Below are 18,309 nucleotides of genomic sequence, written 5' to 3' on the forward strand. Positions count from 1 at the left end.
ACAAAATGGCCCTTAGTCTGACTTAGCAAGGCAACTAATGTTCAACTGTGATAAAAAACAAAAACAGACAGGGTTGGGGGATTGTAAGAAAAATTAAGCAACACGTGTGTTTCAGCAACACATACTAAAAATAACTGTATTAAAGTTTAATCTGACTCTCATATCTCTGAGCAAGATGATTAGAAATGTGTTGAATGTGAAAGAAGGACATTTGGGGCTGTAGTTTGCTGTGGCACAAGAGTTCTCTGACATAGAAAGCTAAATATCTCACAAAACTGTAGATCCCAGAATTCCATTACATTGAGACATGGCAGTTAAAGTGGAGTCAAACTACATTATTTCTACAGTGCAGATTTAGTTTGATCTCCCTCCTCACATCTGCCATTTGTATGCTGAATCAATGTTTCTCCCTTATTTCTAAATTAGACCTCTTCATCCAATCCATTGATCAGATGTCCCCATTCCCCCCCGCCACATCGCTTATGTCAGATCATCTTGATTTAGTGAAATCCTTCCTTGACACTCAGTTCCACCAACATAATCCCTTCTCTACCTTTCCTATCATTTACAGTTATTCTGTCTTGTCTGTTGTCCTCAAATTCCTTGAATCTGTACCCTGCTTGGCTCAGCTGAAACTAATCTCAAAATGTTTTCAAACTAAATTCTTAAACCCCTTCTTGGTCATCATTCTTCTTAATCTGTCTGTACCCTTGCATATAGCACTGCATCCTCTGTGAGGGACAGTGTAGATGTGATATTAGGCATGCAACTAATAATTGTGTGTATTTTTTAAAAGTAAGTTGCAGTCACTAGGGAGGTGAGAGACTGAAGAAAGGAGCTTTAATAGTTTGACTCCAGTGTGGCCCCAGTCAGCCAACCTGTTCTTGTGACTTCTCTTTTCTATTTTTTTAATCATGCTGTTATCTAGGTAAAATCACACGTCAAACTGACTGAGTCATTTTCACATTCAGAATTAAAATCCATTCTTTTGCATATTGCTTGCTGAGATTCCAATTTCATTTGCCTAACCTTTTAGTCATTATGTTTTTAAAATTACTGCTAGTCAAACCTGCCCATATACCAACATAGGATGATATTTTATCTTGATTTGTACCACAGTTTGTGTCATGACATTTAAAATAAAATGTAGTGAGGATCTTTGGACAGCAGAAGAACCCATTTAGGAGTTATGGGACAACCCAATCCACCATCCCTACCAACAGTTTTGACTAAAACTGAGTGAAGTCAAGAGGAGCTAGAGTCTGTCAAAATTCCTCAGATATTTTCAGCATGGGAATAACCTATAGGAGACACAAAGTACTGGCTCATTTTACATGTCACAACCAAAATATAGTTTGACGGTTGTGAATGAATTTTGGACCAGTGAACAATACACATCATATACCCAGCTCAAATTTCTTTTCTTAGTTCCTGGCTTTCATCATGCTCAATCAAGCAAAGTATAGTTACCCTAGAAACCACAGTTTGTTTTCAGAACAATAATTACCGTAAAAGCCCATTTCACACTGTAGTTCTATCCAAATCTGTTTGAGGGAAACGGTCATTTTTAATGCAGTCGTGGTTTGCACAATTCAGATATCAGAACAAGCTATAGTTACCATAAAACAGAATGTGGGGGAAGTAATGTATTGTGAAATATGTTGTGCTAAATTGGGTTTTTGTGTGTATTTTTTTTCTCCTGTGTTAAGGAAAAGTCCTGAAAATATTCATTCAGAACAACTCAAGGAAAAAGAAAAGCAAGGATTTTTCAGGTCAATAAAAAAGAAAAAAAAGAAATCTCAATCTGTAAGTATCTTCTATGGTTTCTAAAAATTGTGTGTAATATTACTATAACTAGATTGTCTCTGTGTTTGTGTCCTGTACCTTTAGTGACATACATACAACCAAAGCTATTATTAGTTTTCAAATCAAGATATTTATTCTTAATTATATAAACAAGTAGGCTAGAACTCAAAAAGTTACTTAGTGTCAGAATAGACTGGCTCTAAAAGCTGGCTTCCCGGTGGCTTGGGGGCGTGGCGTTTATACGCTGCATGCCCCCAAGATGTCTTGAAGCTGGCTGGCAGCCCGCATGGCAGCCGGTTTCAAGATGTTCTGGCAGCACAACATTTATATGCTGCACACCGCCAGAGTGCCTTAAAGCCAACTTCCAGCCATGGTGCAGGCAGAAAGCCATCTCTTTGCCACTCCTTTTTTGGGCAGCTTGTAGGCAGTTTGGGGTTGCAGCGTGCAGTTTCCACAGCCCCAATCCTTCGGAAGGGAGGAGCTAAAAGTCGCCATTCTGGGTGGTGTGTTCTGCCCCTTAGGCTCACAATAAGGGGCTTGTGTAAATTAGTGGGTTTTTTCCTTTTGCTTTTAAACATTCAGTTACCAAACTATCAATTGTTTTTTGATACTCCTTTTACTCTTTAGAAGAAATTGTTGATATATTGAAATAAGATGTTATTGCAGTTCAAGAAAAATGCATCTAAAGCATGCTGTGTTCAGTTTATTTATTAATTAATTTATTAAAAACATGAGTGCTTTATTCCATTTTTTAAAGCTAAAATGGCTCCCTGAATGTATATCAGTAGTAAAACAATTCCTGACATCTGCCTTGCAATATAAAAGACTTGATTCACAATAGAAAACTGATAGAGCAGGTGGAGATGGAAAAGGCGTGAGCACCAGTTTTTAGAATTCCCTTCGCTGATAGCTAGGATACAAACAGTTCAGGTAACTTGACTGAATGCTTGCTGGCTAGATAACAGCCAGAGGCAGCTATCTCTCAACAGAGACAATGTAATAATCTTGTTTCTCTTCTTTTCTTCAGTGTTAGTTTCATAGAAACATAGAATCTTAGAGTTGAGAGGGACCACATGGACCATCTACATATTCAGAACTAAAGCATTCCTGTAAGATGCCCATCCAGCCTGTGTTTAAAGACCTCCAGAGAAGGAGAGTTCACCACCCTCCCAGGCAGTATGCTGATGACACTCAGCTGTGTTTAAAGACCTCCAGAGAAGGAGAGTTCACCACCCTCCCAGGCAGTATGCTGATGACACTCAGCTGTACTTCTCCTTCTCACTGGAGTCAGCTGATGGTCAATATGCTTTCAATCTGAATTCAAGTGCTGATGATGATATTGACAATCCTAAATGGCTTGGGACGTCAGTACTTGAAGGAACATCTCTTCCTAGATATGTCAGCCTGAAGATGGAAGTCCATGCTGGAGGGGTAGGCTCTGATTTATGTACCACCAGTGGAGGCAGTAGATGAGATTATGGAAAAGGGCCTTTTTCTTATGGGCCACCCATTGTGAAATTTTATATATAAGGCTTGAATGTTTCCTATTTTCATGAGCATCTGCAAATTTACAGAAAAGCGGAATTATACGATCAACAGTGTAAACTGGATTTGGAATTGGGCACTAAAATGAATGTATTCAAAATTTACTGGGTAGCATATTGATCATTCAGTTTTGTTGCAGTTAATTGGTCAACCTTATTTTTAAGGATGGATGTGTATGTTTGCCTGCATGCATATATATGCTATTAGTGTTGGACAAAAATACGTTGAAACCATCACAATCAATTCTTACTCACTGGTAAACAAAACATTATTTAATTCATCACAGTAATAATGGTAGGTATTGTTGTTTATAGTATCATAGTGGCAGAGATCTAACAGATCTAAAAAAATGAAGAATATATTTCCTGATTGTAATAGCTTTATTTTTCCTTCTAATTTTGCAAATTTATTGTTTAGCTCACTGGATTGTCCTTTGGTAACCACTCAGTGACTTTCAAAACCATCAACCAAAGTATGCTCTTCGATGTCTCTCTAGGATAGTATTTGGGGGCACAGTTTTACAGAGAAGCAAGCTAGAATGGTTGTGCTGGGAATCAAGTTCCTGTTTTACATTCTCTTGGGTTCATCAGGGCTCATTTTTGTACCCTCTGCTCTTTAATGTATGCATGAAACATCTGGGAGATGTCTGGAATTTGGGGGTTTGTTGTCATGTTTGCTGTATGCTGAGGACACTCAACTCTATCTTATCTTTACATTTAATTCCAAGGAAACTATTTCAGTATCCAACTGGTGTCTGCTGTCAGTGATGTTCTAGATGAAGGTAGACAAATCGAAACTTAATCCAGACAAGACAAGACATTCCTGGTCAATCAAAAGACATATTGGGGAACATGGATTCAGGCTGCGCTGATGGGATTACACTCTCCCAAAATGTCAGGTTCCTAGCTTGGATGTATTCCAAGATTGAGCCTGGAGCCTCCATACCTGTGTTTATCCAAGGGTATTAAAAGAGCTGGCAAATGTAATATTGGAGCCATTGGCAATAATCTTTGAGAACAGGAGAAGTCCCAGCAGACTGGAGCAAACATTGCCCCCATGTTCAAAAAGGTGGAAAAAGAGGATCCCAACAATTATCATCCAGTTAGTCTGACATCTATACCAGGAAAGATTCTAGAGCAGATCATCAAATAGAGAGTCTGTGAACATCTAGAAGGCAATTCCATAATCACAAAAAGTCAACATGGGTTTCAGAGAAACAAGTCGTGCCACCTTGGTAGATGAAGGGAATGTTGTGGATATAATATATCTTGATTTCAGTAAGGCCTTTAACAAGGTTCCCCATGACATTCTTGAAAACAAGCTAGTAAAATGTGGGCTAGACAAGGTAACTGTTACATGGGTTTGTAATTGGTTGACAAGCCAAAGCCAAAGGGTGCTCAACAATGGCTCCTTTTCATCCTGGAGAGAAGTCACCAGTCCTGGGCCCAGTGCTATTCAACATCTTTAACAATGACTTGGATGACAGAATCGGGGCCAAATCTGAAGATGACACCAAATTAGGTTGAGTAGCTAATACTCCAGAGGACAGGATCAAAATTCAAAATGACCTGAATAGACTAGAAAGCTGGGCTACAGCTAAAAAAATGAACTTCAACAGGGAGAAATGTAAGGTACTGCACTTAGGGCGGAAAAATGAAAAGCACAGATATAGGATGGGGGACACCTGGCTGAATGAAACTACCTGTGAATGCGATCTAGGAATCCAAGTAGACCACAAATTGAACATGAGTCAACAGTGCAATGAGGCAGCTAAAAAGGCCAATGCAATAGAAGTATAGTGTCTAGATAAAGGGAAGTAATAATGACACTGTATTCTGCTTTGGTCAGGCCCCACCTGGAATATTGTGTCCAGTTCTGAGCACCACAATTCAAAAAGGATGTTGAGAAACGAGCGTGTCCAAAGGAAGATGACTAAAATGGTGAAGGGTCTGGAAACCATGCCCTATGAGGAACGATTTAGGGAGCTGGGGATGTTTAGCCTGGAGAAGAGAAGGTTAAGAGGTGATATGATAGCCCTGTTTAAATATTTGAAGGGATGTCATATTGAGGAGGGAACAAGCTTGTTTTCTGCTGCTCCAGAGAACAGGACCCAGAACAATGGATACAAGCTACAGGAAAAGAGATTCTGCCTCAACATTAGGAGGAAATTCCTGACAGTAAGGGCTGTTCAACAGTGGAAAACACTCCCTCGGAGTGTGGTGGGGTCTCCCTCCTTGTAGGTCTTTAAATCGAGGCTGGATGGCCATCTGTCAGGGATGCTTTGATTGTGATTTCCTGCATGGCAGGGGGTTGGACTGGATGGCCTTTGTGGTCTCTTCCAACTCTATTCTATGATTCTATGTTTTAGCAGTAACCAGGAAGATGTTTGCACAGTTAAAACTAGTGTCAACTGGTCCCATTTATGGAGAAGCTAGATCTGGCAACAGTAGAACATGTCTTAATTGTATCCCATTGAGTTATTCTAATCCTGTCTGTGTTGGGTTGGCTTTGGAAACTGTTCTGAAAAACAGATTTAAAATACTGCAGTATAACTTCCTTGTTGCAACAGCTCTAGAAATGCTAGTCCATTTCTGGACATAGTTCTGAGTAACTTTTAAAATCCAATGTGATTTGGATCCATACCACTGTATCTGAAATATCCATCTACACATGGAGCTCTGGTGGCGCAGTGGTTAAATGCCTGTACTGCAGCCATTCACTCAAGACCACAAGGTTGCGAGTTCAAGACTAGCAAAAGGGCCCAAGCTCGACTCAGGTTTGCATCCTTCTGAGGTCGCTAAAATGAGTACCCAGACTGTTGGGGGCAAATTAGCTTACTTGCTAATTAGCTTACTTGCTGTCCACCGCTATGATCTTTGGAATAGCGGTATATAAATAAAACAAATTATTATTAGTAGTAGTAGTAGTAGTAGTAGTCCACAACTTCTAAAATTCTCAAGGAAGGGCTTTCTCTCTATGCTGTTTTTAATAGTATAGTAATATTTCGTTTAATTGTTGTAAACTTTTTTCATAATCTTCCCCACACACAGAGACACACACACTTAACTTTATTCTAATCTGTTGTGAGTTGCTTTGAGCCCCACATTTGGAGAAAGGGGAGATATGAAGTAATAAATAATTCTCAAATTGAACATAGTTAAGTTGAAATTCTATTGAATTCCTATCTGAACATTAGCAAGATAGATTGGCTAATCAAGATTCTGTCAAGATTGGATTACAGATTGACTTCATATTATGGCTTCATACATTCTGAAAACCTAATCTTTTGGCCATTCTAAAATCTACTGTGCTTTTGATTATTATACCACAAATGACACTTACAAGAGTTACCAGAATCTGTTCTTGTGATAGTTATTAATTCTATCTGTTCAACTACCTGCATTCTCATGCCATTTTTTGCTGTTTTGTACCAAACCATCATTGTTGTCATGAGGAAGTACTGTTATAAGAACACAAATTAATCATGTGATACAGCCATGAGTTTTTTTTAAAAAAAACTTCCCTAAAGGCATTTGGGGCTCTCAAATGAATTGAATAGTAGGTAGTATAGAAGTTTTTAAAAATGGAAAGGGCATTATATCTAAGTAAATGTAAGTTTCCATGATAATTACATTTGAATAGTACATAGTCTGTTATGGCAGTGTAGGAGCATAGTCTGCTTTGACGTTGTATGAATATGATCATCACTCAACCCAAGCTGTTCAGCCAATAAAAATGTAGCTCTCTGCTCTTGTCCACCATGACTAGATCAGCATGCATGATTGTTATATGATATCAGAATTGGTAAAGAAGCTTGCATTTGGCTTGTTTTATATCAATATGTAAAACATTTAGACTTCATAGAGTCTGTTAGTTAGCCCAAATCAGTGTACCTAACTATTATAGTAAAGCAGTGCAATGTAATTTGGCAATTAGTAGACATTATAGCTGTTCAGAATGCTACTATAGCTATACTGGTGTAGGGAATTGACTGCTTACATAACTGCAGCGAGTGCTTTTTTTTTTAAACAGTTGCTAATGATAGAACATTCTGAGTATTTAGCCTTGTTTGTGTTAACCCAGTGTTTTCACCTTCAGCACACTTGATTATTTTTGAAATAGATGTGAAAAATTAGAATCAAATGGTGAAATTGTGAGATAATTAGATTAATATTAAGGAGAACTAAGTTCAGATGATCTCTCAGGCACACATCACTGTTGCTGATATTGGGTAGATCTCACTCAGCATAACCTACTTCACAGCAGTTATTGTGATGATAAAACTGAAGAAGTCACAAATTTTCTGCATCTTGATTCACAAATTCCTGAAGATACCTATGATGTCAGTTACATTTAACAATATAAAGAGGGGGCATTGAAGAACAAAATAGATATTTATAGACAAAAGAAGAACAAAACATCATTTAAGTTAAAAAGAAGTTGTGTAGAGTAATATAGAAAGAGAAGAAAGAAAATGATGATCACCCTTTATAGGTTTTTTTTCCCTATTAGAAGGTTAATATTGTCAACATAAATGCTAAATATGTTTATTTGGAATAGCCAACTTATACAAAATGAACATATAACTGTAATATAGAACGATGTATATATGTCAATTAATAAACTGTATTTTTCATTTTAAACTAATAAAATTTAATTTAAAAAATTCTGCCACACAGTTGTCCTTAAATACTTTCTTGTTTCCATGAAAAGAAGACTGCATGAAAAGGTTTTTTAAAAACTTTATATGGCTATAAACCTTTTCTAATATTTCTCACCATGTGCTACATCTTAAGTCTAGATTTTAGGTTTAATAATCTTAATTAAAAATAATGCAAAAGTTCACATTGTGAAAATGAACTGATACAAGTGTATTTTGTCCACTTTGATTGCATGGAAAGTCAGCTAATAAAGATTCTGTTAATAACTGTGAACACAGATGATGTGCTAAATTCAAAAGCCTACAAAAACATAATATTCTGCATTCATTAAACATATGAATTGCAGACAGGAACATTTGAAATGTATTTGATGGGCAGATAATCCATTGGCATTTTCTTGTTTACCAAAGCAATTAACCTTTTCTTAATACAATTATGAAAAGGCAATTAGAGCTTGAGAAATAGCTAACTTATAAAACTGTTCATATCCTTTCAGATAAGAAATATGGGCAGCTCTCCTGAATTAGAGTTATTTATGCCATTAGTTTTTGTATCTTATATTGCAGACAGAATTCATCAACTCGGAGAATCCAAGCATCAAGAAATCTCTCTTTCCTCTATTTAATTCAAAGAGTCACTTAAAGCATAGCTCTTCCTTGAAAAAGATTCCTGTGGTCACTCTGCCTATGGTATTAACTTTTAAGAATGGTAGCACTGAATAAAATCACTCCAGTTTATCTATTTAACTGACCACAAGAGCATGTACTATTTTATCCCATGGGGCCACAGTCTCTTCATGCAGATTAAGCATCCTGAGCCAGTTCCACAAATTAAAAAGATTTAGGGTTAAATTGTTTATTTTTCAGTGCTTCAGGGACATGTAGCTTGAAAACTTAGCAATAGCTGTTTTCCATAAATCATTAAAGATAACTTCTTCTGGTTCATCACATATAACTAAAGCACTAATTACTCTCTCTGTGTGATTCAAGTATATATTACTTGGTTGAGTCTTGTTGCTTGGTTAGTCATTTGTTCCCCAGTGTTTAAATAAAAACAAGAAACTTTCTTTAAACAACATTCTTTTCTAGATAGTACACAGACTTTTTAATGGGTTTTATTTTCAGTCTGTTTGGTGGTGATCACCTGTGCCTAATTGCTTTCACTTTGCAGAATAAAGACTCAATACACACACACCACACATTTAATGATTTACTGGGTTTTTAATCCTAAACATTTGCTGAGAAATGACTACCTGGCCAACAATCCCTCCAGCCCATTACAAATCTACTAATAGTACAACCAGTAAATTCAACCAGTTTTTTCCCCAACAGCTAACTTTTGCATTTACTTAACTGTTTTTATGTAGAAATATATTACATTTTAGTCTAAAGCTTCATCTGTTTTAGTTTTTTGGTGGGTAGATTGTTTCTTTTTAGACATAACTGATAACTAAATTCTCACACTGATGTTTCATCACTAGAGAAAATTATTTTTTAAATTTGTTATCTTATTTTATCTTATTTGTTATCTTATTTGTGGAGGTGGCTCATGATCTTAATTGCAAAATGGAATGCTATGGAAATAAGTATGAAGCACAGAAATGCACTTATTTAACTGCTCTCTCTTTCTTACAGTGATTTAACTAACAGCATGTGAATGCTTTATGGTGCAGGTTATAACAATTTTGCATGGCATCTTCAAATATGATAATTAATATGGAGCTATTTTTAAAAAGTATTAAAGTAATGGGTTTCACATGCATTGCTTTGATCTGGGAGCCAAGGATATCTTAGAGTAACGTTTCCCAGGAACTCCTTAATGCCCAACATTTTTCTGTGTTGCAGATGCCTGGAAGTGACACTCAGGATCTCTTGTCACTACAGAAAGCGATTCATTCATCTAATCACCCAGTCAGCAGACAGAAGGATTGGCATTCTGATAAGATGACAGAAATCCAAAGTCACGTAAGTGAAGTTATTGCTTCATTCAGTTCTGTGGTCATTGAGCCTCTTGCTGTGAATAGTAGATCCAGTGATCAATTTGTGATCTGGAATGCCTATACAACATCAAATATTGTGAGATGAAATAAAAATAGCGTTTTCCCCTGGTTCTTCAATCCACCCCCCTTATCCTCATTCTAACAAATAAGACTTGTTAGGCAAGTAAGTGCAAAGCCAGCATGACATGGGAAGACCAAATAACTGGAGGAAAGCCAATGGGAGGAGAATTTTTATTAGTACCCGCTGAATTTCGCTCTTCTACACAGCCATTAAAGGGACAGGAGCCCTCTCTGGTTTTCACTCTAGCAACCCCTGAAAACTTATAATTGCCTTCTTCGTGGCTAAATCAACATCTAATGGATAGAATAACCAGTATAGTTATCCATGGATCCACTTTCCTTATAATGCCACTGATGCAGCTCATAATATGTGAGTCTGGAGGCAGTACTCAGCAGTTGCGGCTCAAAAGGAGATAAAAAGATTGTAGGCCTCATGTTCTTTCAGAAGAAAGATACAGTGCAGTGACTGTGGCAATGATGAATTGAACAAGTAGGTAAATGAAGAGCAGGTTTCATGAGTCTGGTGCTGCCATTTGCAACTGGGGGCTATAATTGTATGTATTACTGAAAGTACTACCTCCTGAACCTCACTACCATAGTATGGCTTTTTCAGATTTTTGTTGTTGTTGTTGCTTCTCCTCCTCTTGCTCCGTTAACCAGATTGCCCTCCATGGCCCCCTTCTTCCTCCCAGCTCCTTCATCGTCCTCCTCCTGCTCCTCCTCTGTCACCAATTCTCTTGGCACCCTTTGGCTCCTTCCTTCTCCTCTTGCTCCTGCTCCATTACCCCAATTGCCCTCCATGGCCCCCTTCTTCCCCCCCCCAGTGCCCCCCTCCTCCTCCTCCATCACTCTTGGCACCCTTTCTCCAGTTCCGCCCTCTGCCCTCCCTCTGAGCTAAACCCCTCCCATGAACTTGACCCCATCATGATCGGGGGCAAGTTCATATTCGCCGAACCCAGTTTTTCAAAAAAGATACAGCTTTTACCCCGTTTCCAAATGACTTGCGCTAAGGGGCATTTGCCCCGAAACGGGTGTGGACGCCTCGGATTTGCTTGTGGGAGATTCGGGGCGAATATGAACTTCATGTACATAATTTGGTTCCTGATCTGGGGTAAAAGGTAGCCTGAATGGCCCCAAAGTAACAACTAATATAGTTTTAAAAACCAGAAAATCTGTGCGGAAGAGTGATGAAAAACTGGTATCGTTTATATAAAAAATGTATGTGAAAAATTTGCTTGTAGCTGTTTAAATATCAGAAAACCTATGGTTAAAGGTTTCTAAGATGATTAAATGGTATTGTACAATTTAAGTATTTTTAAACTGCATTGTTTCAGTTTCAAAAAGGAATACTCATCTTAATCATAGGTGTTTGCCACCAAAAGCATTATTGAAGAATTCCCCCCGGGTTATGGGCAACAAAACATGAAGTTTGTACAAATAAATACACTCGCCCCTCCTTTCCCTTGTGAAAACGGAGGGCCAGCTGTAATATGATGGTAATTGGGGATGCGGTGGCTTAGTGAAGATGCCAGTTCTAATCATCGGAAGGTCGGCAGTTTAAGGCCCAAGTGCTGCATGATGGGGTGAACCCCCATCGCTAGTCCCAGCTTGTGCCAACTTAGCAGTTCAACAGCATGGAAATGCAAGTACAGTGGACCCTTGTTATACGCTGGGGTTTGGTTCCAAGATCCCCTGTAGATAACAAAATTCGTCGATACTTGTCAGCGCAACTGCTGGGGTCCAACAACCACTGTCAGCAACTCAAACGAGTCCTGTGGTTAAATCAGACCTTTTGAGCAGAGCTAGCAATTTTAGAAGCTGAAACGTGGCTCCAAAAGCAGTTGAGATAACAGCAACTGGATGTCTTCCAAGAACTGAAGCAATGCAGGAACCTCCAGGGACACTCAGCAAAGCGATGCAAGACTTCTACTGATAAACCACCAGAGAAGCAAAGTCTCCCAAAGTGCTCTTTATTCACAGTGCTATAATACAAATACAAATCTCCAAAACTCCAAACCATACCAAACCAACTCCTACTACAAACCCACAAGCTATCACTTGCAACCCCTGGGTTTTTTATCGACTCCAGACCATGTGGTCTCCCAAACCCAGTGAGTTCCTGTGTGTAACCATGACAAGTGTCCCCTGTGCAATCCAGCCAGGTGGTTTCATCATCCATGGCTACGTGCACCTACACACTAAAGTGTCCTTGAGCCAATGAGCATCAGCTGTGCTGATCAACCTTGTCCTTCTGCTGAAATGCTCATGGTCAAACACACACACATCAAGCATTTCCCTGTGTGCTGTGTTTTAACCCTTCAAATCCCTGACAATACTCAAGTCCCATTAAATATAATGACATAGCAAAATGGTGTCCCTTATAAAAATTGGAAAATCAAGGTTTGATATTTGAAATGTATACTTTTTTAACAAACTGGGTGCTTGAGTCCATGTATAAAAAAATTCATGTATAAGAAAGGCTGACTGTAGATACATAGGTACCACTTCTCAGTGGGAAGGTAACAGTGTTCGGTACAGCCATGCTGGCCACATGACCACCAGAGCTGTCCTTGAGAAACACTGGCTCTTTGGCTTAGAAACGGAGATGAGCACTGCCCCCTACAGTTGGTTACTAAACATTCATGTCAAGGGACTACCTTTACCTTTAATTGGGATTGAGAATCGCAATAAGAAAATTGTAGGAACTAATGTCTATTCTTTTTCTCCTTTGCCTTTCAGAGCCAGCCTTTAAAGTCTCTTCGCAAGCTGTTACACCTTTCCTCCTCCTCAAATCATTCAATTCCTTCTGAACCCAGATTCCAACCTTTACCAAGCCAGCCAGCTAAAACTTCTTTTTCTGAAGTTCGAATTCATCCTATAAGTCAAGCTTCTGCTTCTAGCAGCAGTAACATGCGGCAAGAGTCCCAGTCAAAAGGCAGAACACTCCAGATCCCGGGCCAGATGGATCCAAGTTGGCATGTTTCCCCAGTGAACAGGAGTGCCAGTGATGGGACTTCATATCCTGATCAAATGCCTTCTAAGAGTGGGCAAAATGGGCATACATATAACCGAACAAACCGATCTCGAATGCCAAACCTGAATGATCTAAAAGAGACTGCTTTGTAATACTCCAGGAAATGCTGTTGCAGGGATTCACCTAGGGGTATAGCGGTGGTGGTGACTGAATTCTCAGCATTATAAAAGGTGTGCAATATGGAATATATGGAGCTACTGTTCAGTTCCACGTCAGTAGGGATCTTACAATGAGATGAACTTTATTAATTGCCATTCATCTAATTGTATGACAGAAGAATGTGCACTTCAGGGAGAATGAACTGTGTGCCCTTTTCTCTCATTTTACATTCCAGCCTAGTGCACATCTGTCTCAAAGCTGTATAGGCACTTTGGGGAGTTCAAAGAAATGTCTTATGCCCTTATGAAAAAATTTGCTGCCTACATTTAAAAAGAAAAAATAAATAAATAGGGTTTATGTGATACACTGGTACCCCAATAAGGGGTTAAAGTTCAGTTGTATGTCTTTATTTTTTTTAAAACTTCCATATTTGATAGGATTTGTAATCTTTATTTATGATCTATTATTGTATTGTTATAATCATATCTTATGTTACAATGTAAAAAAATTTGAGCTGTTTGAAACATTGTGATGCAGTGCAGCAGCTACAGTAGTTTCTATTAAAACTAACTAACCTATATTACATCAGGAGCATTTTTATTACATATGTATATGTATATATGAAGGAATTCATATACATTTACATACATACATATATATATATATAGTAAATAACTGTCTTTTTAAAAATTACTCATTTAAAAAAGTATTGTTATGACACTCTCTGCCATATTTTTATACGTTTGTGATATAAAGTGCAGTATTATACTTCTAATTAAAGGGAATAGAATGTGAATTGAAATATGACTGTAACAATATGAATTTTGCTCCATTATATACAGTGACATAGGGTTGTATCCAGTGGTATCCCTCCACTGATGGAAGACTCTTGTATCCAGTCAAGACTTCCACTCATATAATGGGGATGAAGGCAATTTTTGCTGTTCCCCTCTCTCCTTTGCACCCCTCTCCGTTTTCCACCAGTCTCATCTAGACCCTTTGGAACAGCAGTGGGAGTTAGCATGGGGAACTGTTCGGGGTAAGGGAGTGTTGGTGAAAATAATCTCTTTCCCTGTTCCACTGACAAATTCATTCTTAAGGATGAATGATCCTTATATCAAATGAAGGACACCATTGGATGCCCTGTTGATAATAAAATACAGCAGTGAGACTAGATTATTGGCCTTTTCTCCCCCCCCCCCCAGAGGCATAGCTCAAATGTATCAAGCTATGAAACCATGAAGTCATATAAAAAGTGGGTATATTTCCCCCCCTAAGTCTGTGCTTACCTTTCCCCATTGTGTTGTTGGAAGATAAACATCTGTGTCATGGTGGCAGAATCCCAGTGTTGCTTACAATTCTCCATCCAGGAGAAATAACTCGTAATAAGAGGTTAAAGCAGATGCTCTTCCATTCTATACATGGGGTGAAGACCAAAGAGCCACAGCATGAGATGCAAGTGGCAAGCCAAAGTTGGCATGACGCAGCACTGTAAATCATGGTATAAGGTTTTAAGCCTATGTATATTCTTTGCACTTTGTTTGAAATTGTACAAAGCAGAAAGTAAAATATTGTATTTAAATGTAAGAGAGCTGTGGCACTTCCATTTTGTTTCTAGGATTTAATTTTTTAAAGCCCTGTAACATTGATATTTGAATATGGAAAGTTTGTGCTGAAGCTTAATTTCCCCCCTATATCACTTATAAGAATATTTCTGTAGACTTTAAAGCTTCACTCACTTCAGAGTGCTGGATTTTTCTATCTATAGAACATTATTAAAATGACTTTAAAAAGTGGACTTACAATATAGTATATGTAGAGCCTAATATTCCATTTGCTTATAATTACTATAACTCAGGAAAAAAAACAATTGGAAAAATGTCATCCCATTATGAAACTGATGTAAATGTGATGAGGGTGCGGGAATGGGAACAGAAGTGTCAGAATAATATACCTTAAATCATTAAACCTGCACAACAGGACAACGAAATTTAGTCTTTTTTTTCCCTTGCCATTTTCACCTTGTTTTTCCTTCAAAAATTCACCTGGAGAGCAAAGTGTGTGCTGGAGATATGTAACTATTAGTACCTCACAAAATTAATAGGATGTATTCTGGTGTTCACAAGATAACAAAAGTTACAACAGATATTTTAAACACCCATGCACATACAACTAGCAGACTTCTAAGCAGGAATTCAATATTTCTTCCATTACAAAACATTAAAAGGTCATTTGCAAGAACTGTGCATGTATCTATTTTCCTCTTGAGCAAACTGATATCAGAACAATACATAATAGTGAATGGATAATATTCTCTTTGAAAGGACAGTGGGGAATATGAATTAGCATGCTGGATGTCAATATGTCTATTCATTCAGAAGGAATATTTTGTGATCTTGTAAGTGATGGTCTCCTTCTATGGTAGACTCCCACTGTTTATAACTTTATAACTAAATTTTCCAACAAGAATCCTTGATTTGGTTTTGAGACTCTGAGCAGTACTATCTAAATTTCATACTCATACATTGTATTTCATTTACTGAATAATACGTCTTACCTTATTAGTCATTTGCACATTTATTTATAAGGTTGCTTATATCTCTCTTGATTTAGGGAAGCCTTTGGCCAAAAACATACTTAGCATAAGATTAAGTATATTAGAGAGCATTTAGATCTTTAAACTTAGTACTGCCACCTTTAAATATAAACTTCCATAATGTGTGGATTTTAATTTGGGGTGATTCTAAAGGAGAAGTATTCCTTTTTCAATCTATTAATAGAAAAATTCTTATTTCAGAAGCCTCACACTCAGTTTGGTTTAGATATCCAAGAGTTGTAAATATGCTAAGAAGTTTTTAAAAATCTTATTAGCTAATGGAGATTTGTCAGCCTCATAAGAGCAAAGCCTATTACACATTAAAGTAGTATTCAAGTGTGAGCTTTTCTCTTCACTGAGATTAGAGGAATAATTTGCTGTAGCATTACCAAGGACAGAGCAGCTAAGCTTTAGTTATCTTTTTTTGCTTTCTGATGGTACTACTAATATGAAGATTTGACTGAGGTAATGGATGCTACTTTAAAACGCATACATTTTCTTGTCGACACTTTGAGGTATTAATGGAGGACTTGATATGTTCACTATTATGTGTGAAAGAAAAGTTTGATATTTTCAAAAAATGGTGTTGCATTAGTGCACAGTTTTGTTCCCTTTACATCTCTAAAATGTACTGAAACCTACCTAAAAGGCTTCTTGAAAGTAGAACTTGGGTTTTTAAATCCTATATGTATTACTGAGAAGATTTACTTAAAATTTGATACATTTTCTATTAACTTTTTCTGCCATTATTTTCTTTTTCATTTCCTTAAGTCTGTTAACACTATATCTTGAGCAGCAGACAAGATTGTACAATTTGGGGAAGGAGAAATGGTAACTGTCTTTTCCCATTCCTTGGTTCCATTGCAGACATTTCAACCCAAGATCAGAGTATATGGTTTTCAGCTGTTCAGCATGTTTTATTTTTAGCTACATATATCAAAGTTTCCCATTTCTATGCTTCTTAAACCTTCAATGATATTGAGGCCAGCTTGTCCAACACCTTCCACTGATATTTTTGAAAGACAAAGGTATGAAAAGAGAAAACTTACAGACTACAGAGACTACAAATAACAGTTATTTCATTTGTTTTTTCTCTAAAACTCCCTTTTATTTCAAAATGTTCTCTCTTCCCCCTTTCTTTCGTTTCTCCCACCTTCAAGTGTGAGTAATCCACAGTGGTAACTAAATGTTTCCACTTGCCTTAACTGCATTCAGTGTTTATTTTTATACTACTGTATATAGTGATTCAGCTAAAAGTGAAGATACTATAATGATTCCCCTCCCCAAAATTCAAAAATAACAAAGAGGGGAGAGCAAATCTTCCAGTTTTAAATACATTTTGATCCATGGTTGTAAACAAATTGGAAGTGAAATTGGAGGTGAAAAAGTATGTCTGTTGCAGCTCTTACTTGAGTGTTGCCTATTTCATGTTAGAGACAGAAAGATTAAATTCAGCCAGACATTTGCCTAAAATGTTCTCAACTGAGAATGTGAATGTGTTGTCTGACTTTTTCTATAACCATAATGCTGTGATAAAAGTTTTCTGTTTGTTTTTGATATTGATAAACTATATATTGAGGTTCTGCCCAAACACCCTGAAAACTGTACTTTGGTTCATTGTACCAAATGTCTGTACTATAGTTAACTGAGTTGGGCCTAGTGTGTATAATGCAGCAAGTGTTACAAGAGTTTAAAAAGAAAACCCAATCACTTTTTTTAAACAGCCTTTTAAAATATTAATTAACCCGTGCTATTATTCTACAAAAGGTGTTTTTTGTAATCCAAATTCATTTTCCTCTGTTACTTGTTACCATACTGACTTATACATTAGAACTAGTAGCAAATGGGAGTATGTGTGGCATTTTTCTAGCCTTTGTTATAGCTGATAGTTAAGGACATTTAGTTCAACATAGTTGCCAGTTAACATCATAATGATTCTTATCTTCCATTGCATTCTCTTCATTCAACTATTGTGACAACGCTTTAGAGACTTAATTGTTGATGTTCACTTGCTAATAAACTTTTTAAATTGTAGAATCCAAATCTCATAAAAAACAATACCATTGTACCTTTATCAGCAGGATTCTTTTGCATAACTACTTTTATACTAGAATCTAATAGACTGAGAGCCTATGTCCGACCCAAATTCTTGTGCTTAATATAAATTATTAAATAATGGGGCCACTTCTTCCCAAATAGTCTCATAAAAGTCTGGCTGTCTTTCATGGAATTAATGTGCAAAGAAATCTTGTAGCATCTTTGAGACTACCTGAAAGAAAAAAAAGTTGTAGCATGAGCTTTTGTAAAATTGAGCCTACTTCCTTTGATGCATGTTTTCTGAGAAGTAGGCTAAGTACTACGAAAGTTCATGCTACCAACTTCTTTCTTTCAGTTACTCTCAAAGGTGCTACAAGATCCCTTTGCATACTGATTTTCCAGACTAATGTGGCTATATCTTTGAATTCTACTTTTAAGGTATTAGTTTGGAATCCAGGATAGTATGGTTAGG

General features: G+C 37.3%; 1 protein-coding gene across 2 annotated transcripts in view; it reads left to right on the forward strand.

Annotated features, from left to right (window-relative positions):
• The window catches only part of CDKL5 (cyclin dependent kinase like 5), a 77,757-nt gene extending 61,914 nt beyond the window's left edge, over positions 1-15,843 (forward strand). The window contains exons 15-18 of one of the 2 annotated variants that reach the window (XM_089511696.1): positions 1,710-1,806; positions 8,579-8,701; positions 9,857-9,976; positions 12,811-15,843. In XM_089511696.1, the coding sequence (XP_089367822.1) occupies positions 1,710-1,806; positions 8,579-8,701; positions 9,857-9,976; positions 12,811-13,197 (727 nt within the window). In that variant the 3' untranslated portion in view covers positions 13,198-15,843. The remainder of the gene's footprint in view (positions 1-1,709; positions 1,807-8,578; positions 8,702-9,856; positions 9,977-12,810) is intronic. The other variant, XM_089511697.1, reaches the window with a different exon arrangement.
• Positions 15,844-18,309: the final 2,466 nt, after the last annotated feature.

Source organism: Sceloporus occidentalis, unplaced genomic scaffold, assembly GCF_023333645.1.
Source record: "Sceloporus occidentalis isolate IW3139 unplaced genomic scaffold, rSceOcc1.0.p SCAF_2, whole genome shotgun sequence".
Taxonomy (NCBI): Eukaryota; Metazoa; Chordata; class Lepidosauria; order Squamata; family Phrynosomatidae; genus Sceloporus; species Sceloporus occidentalis.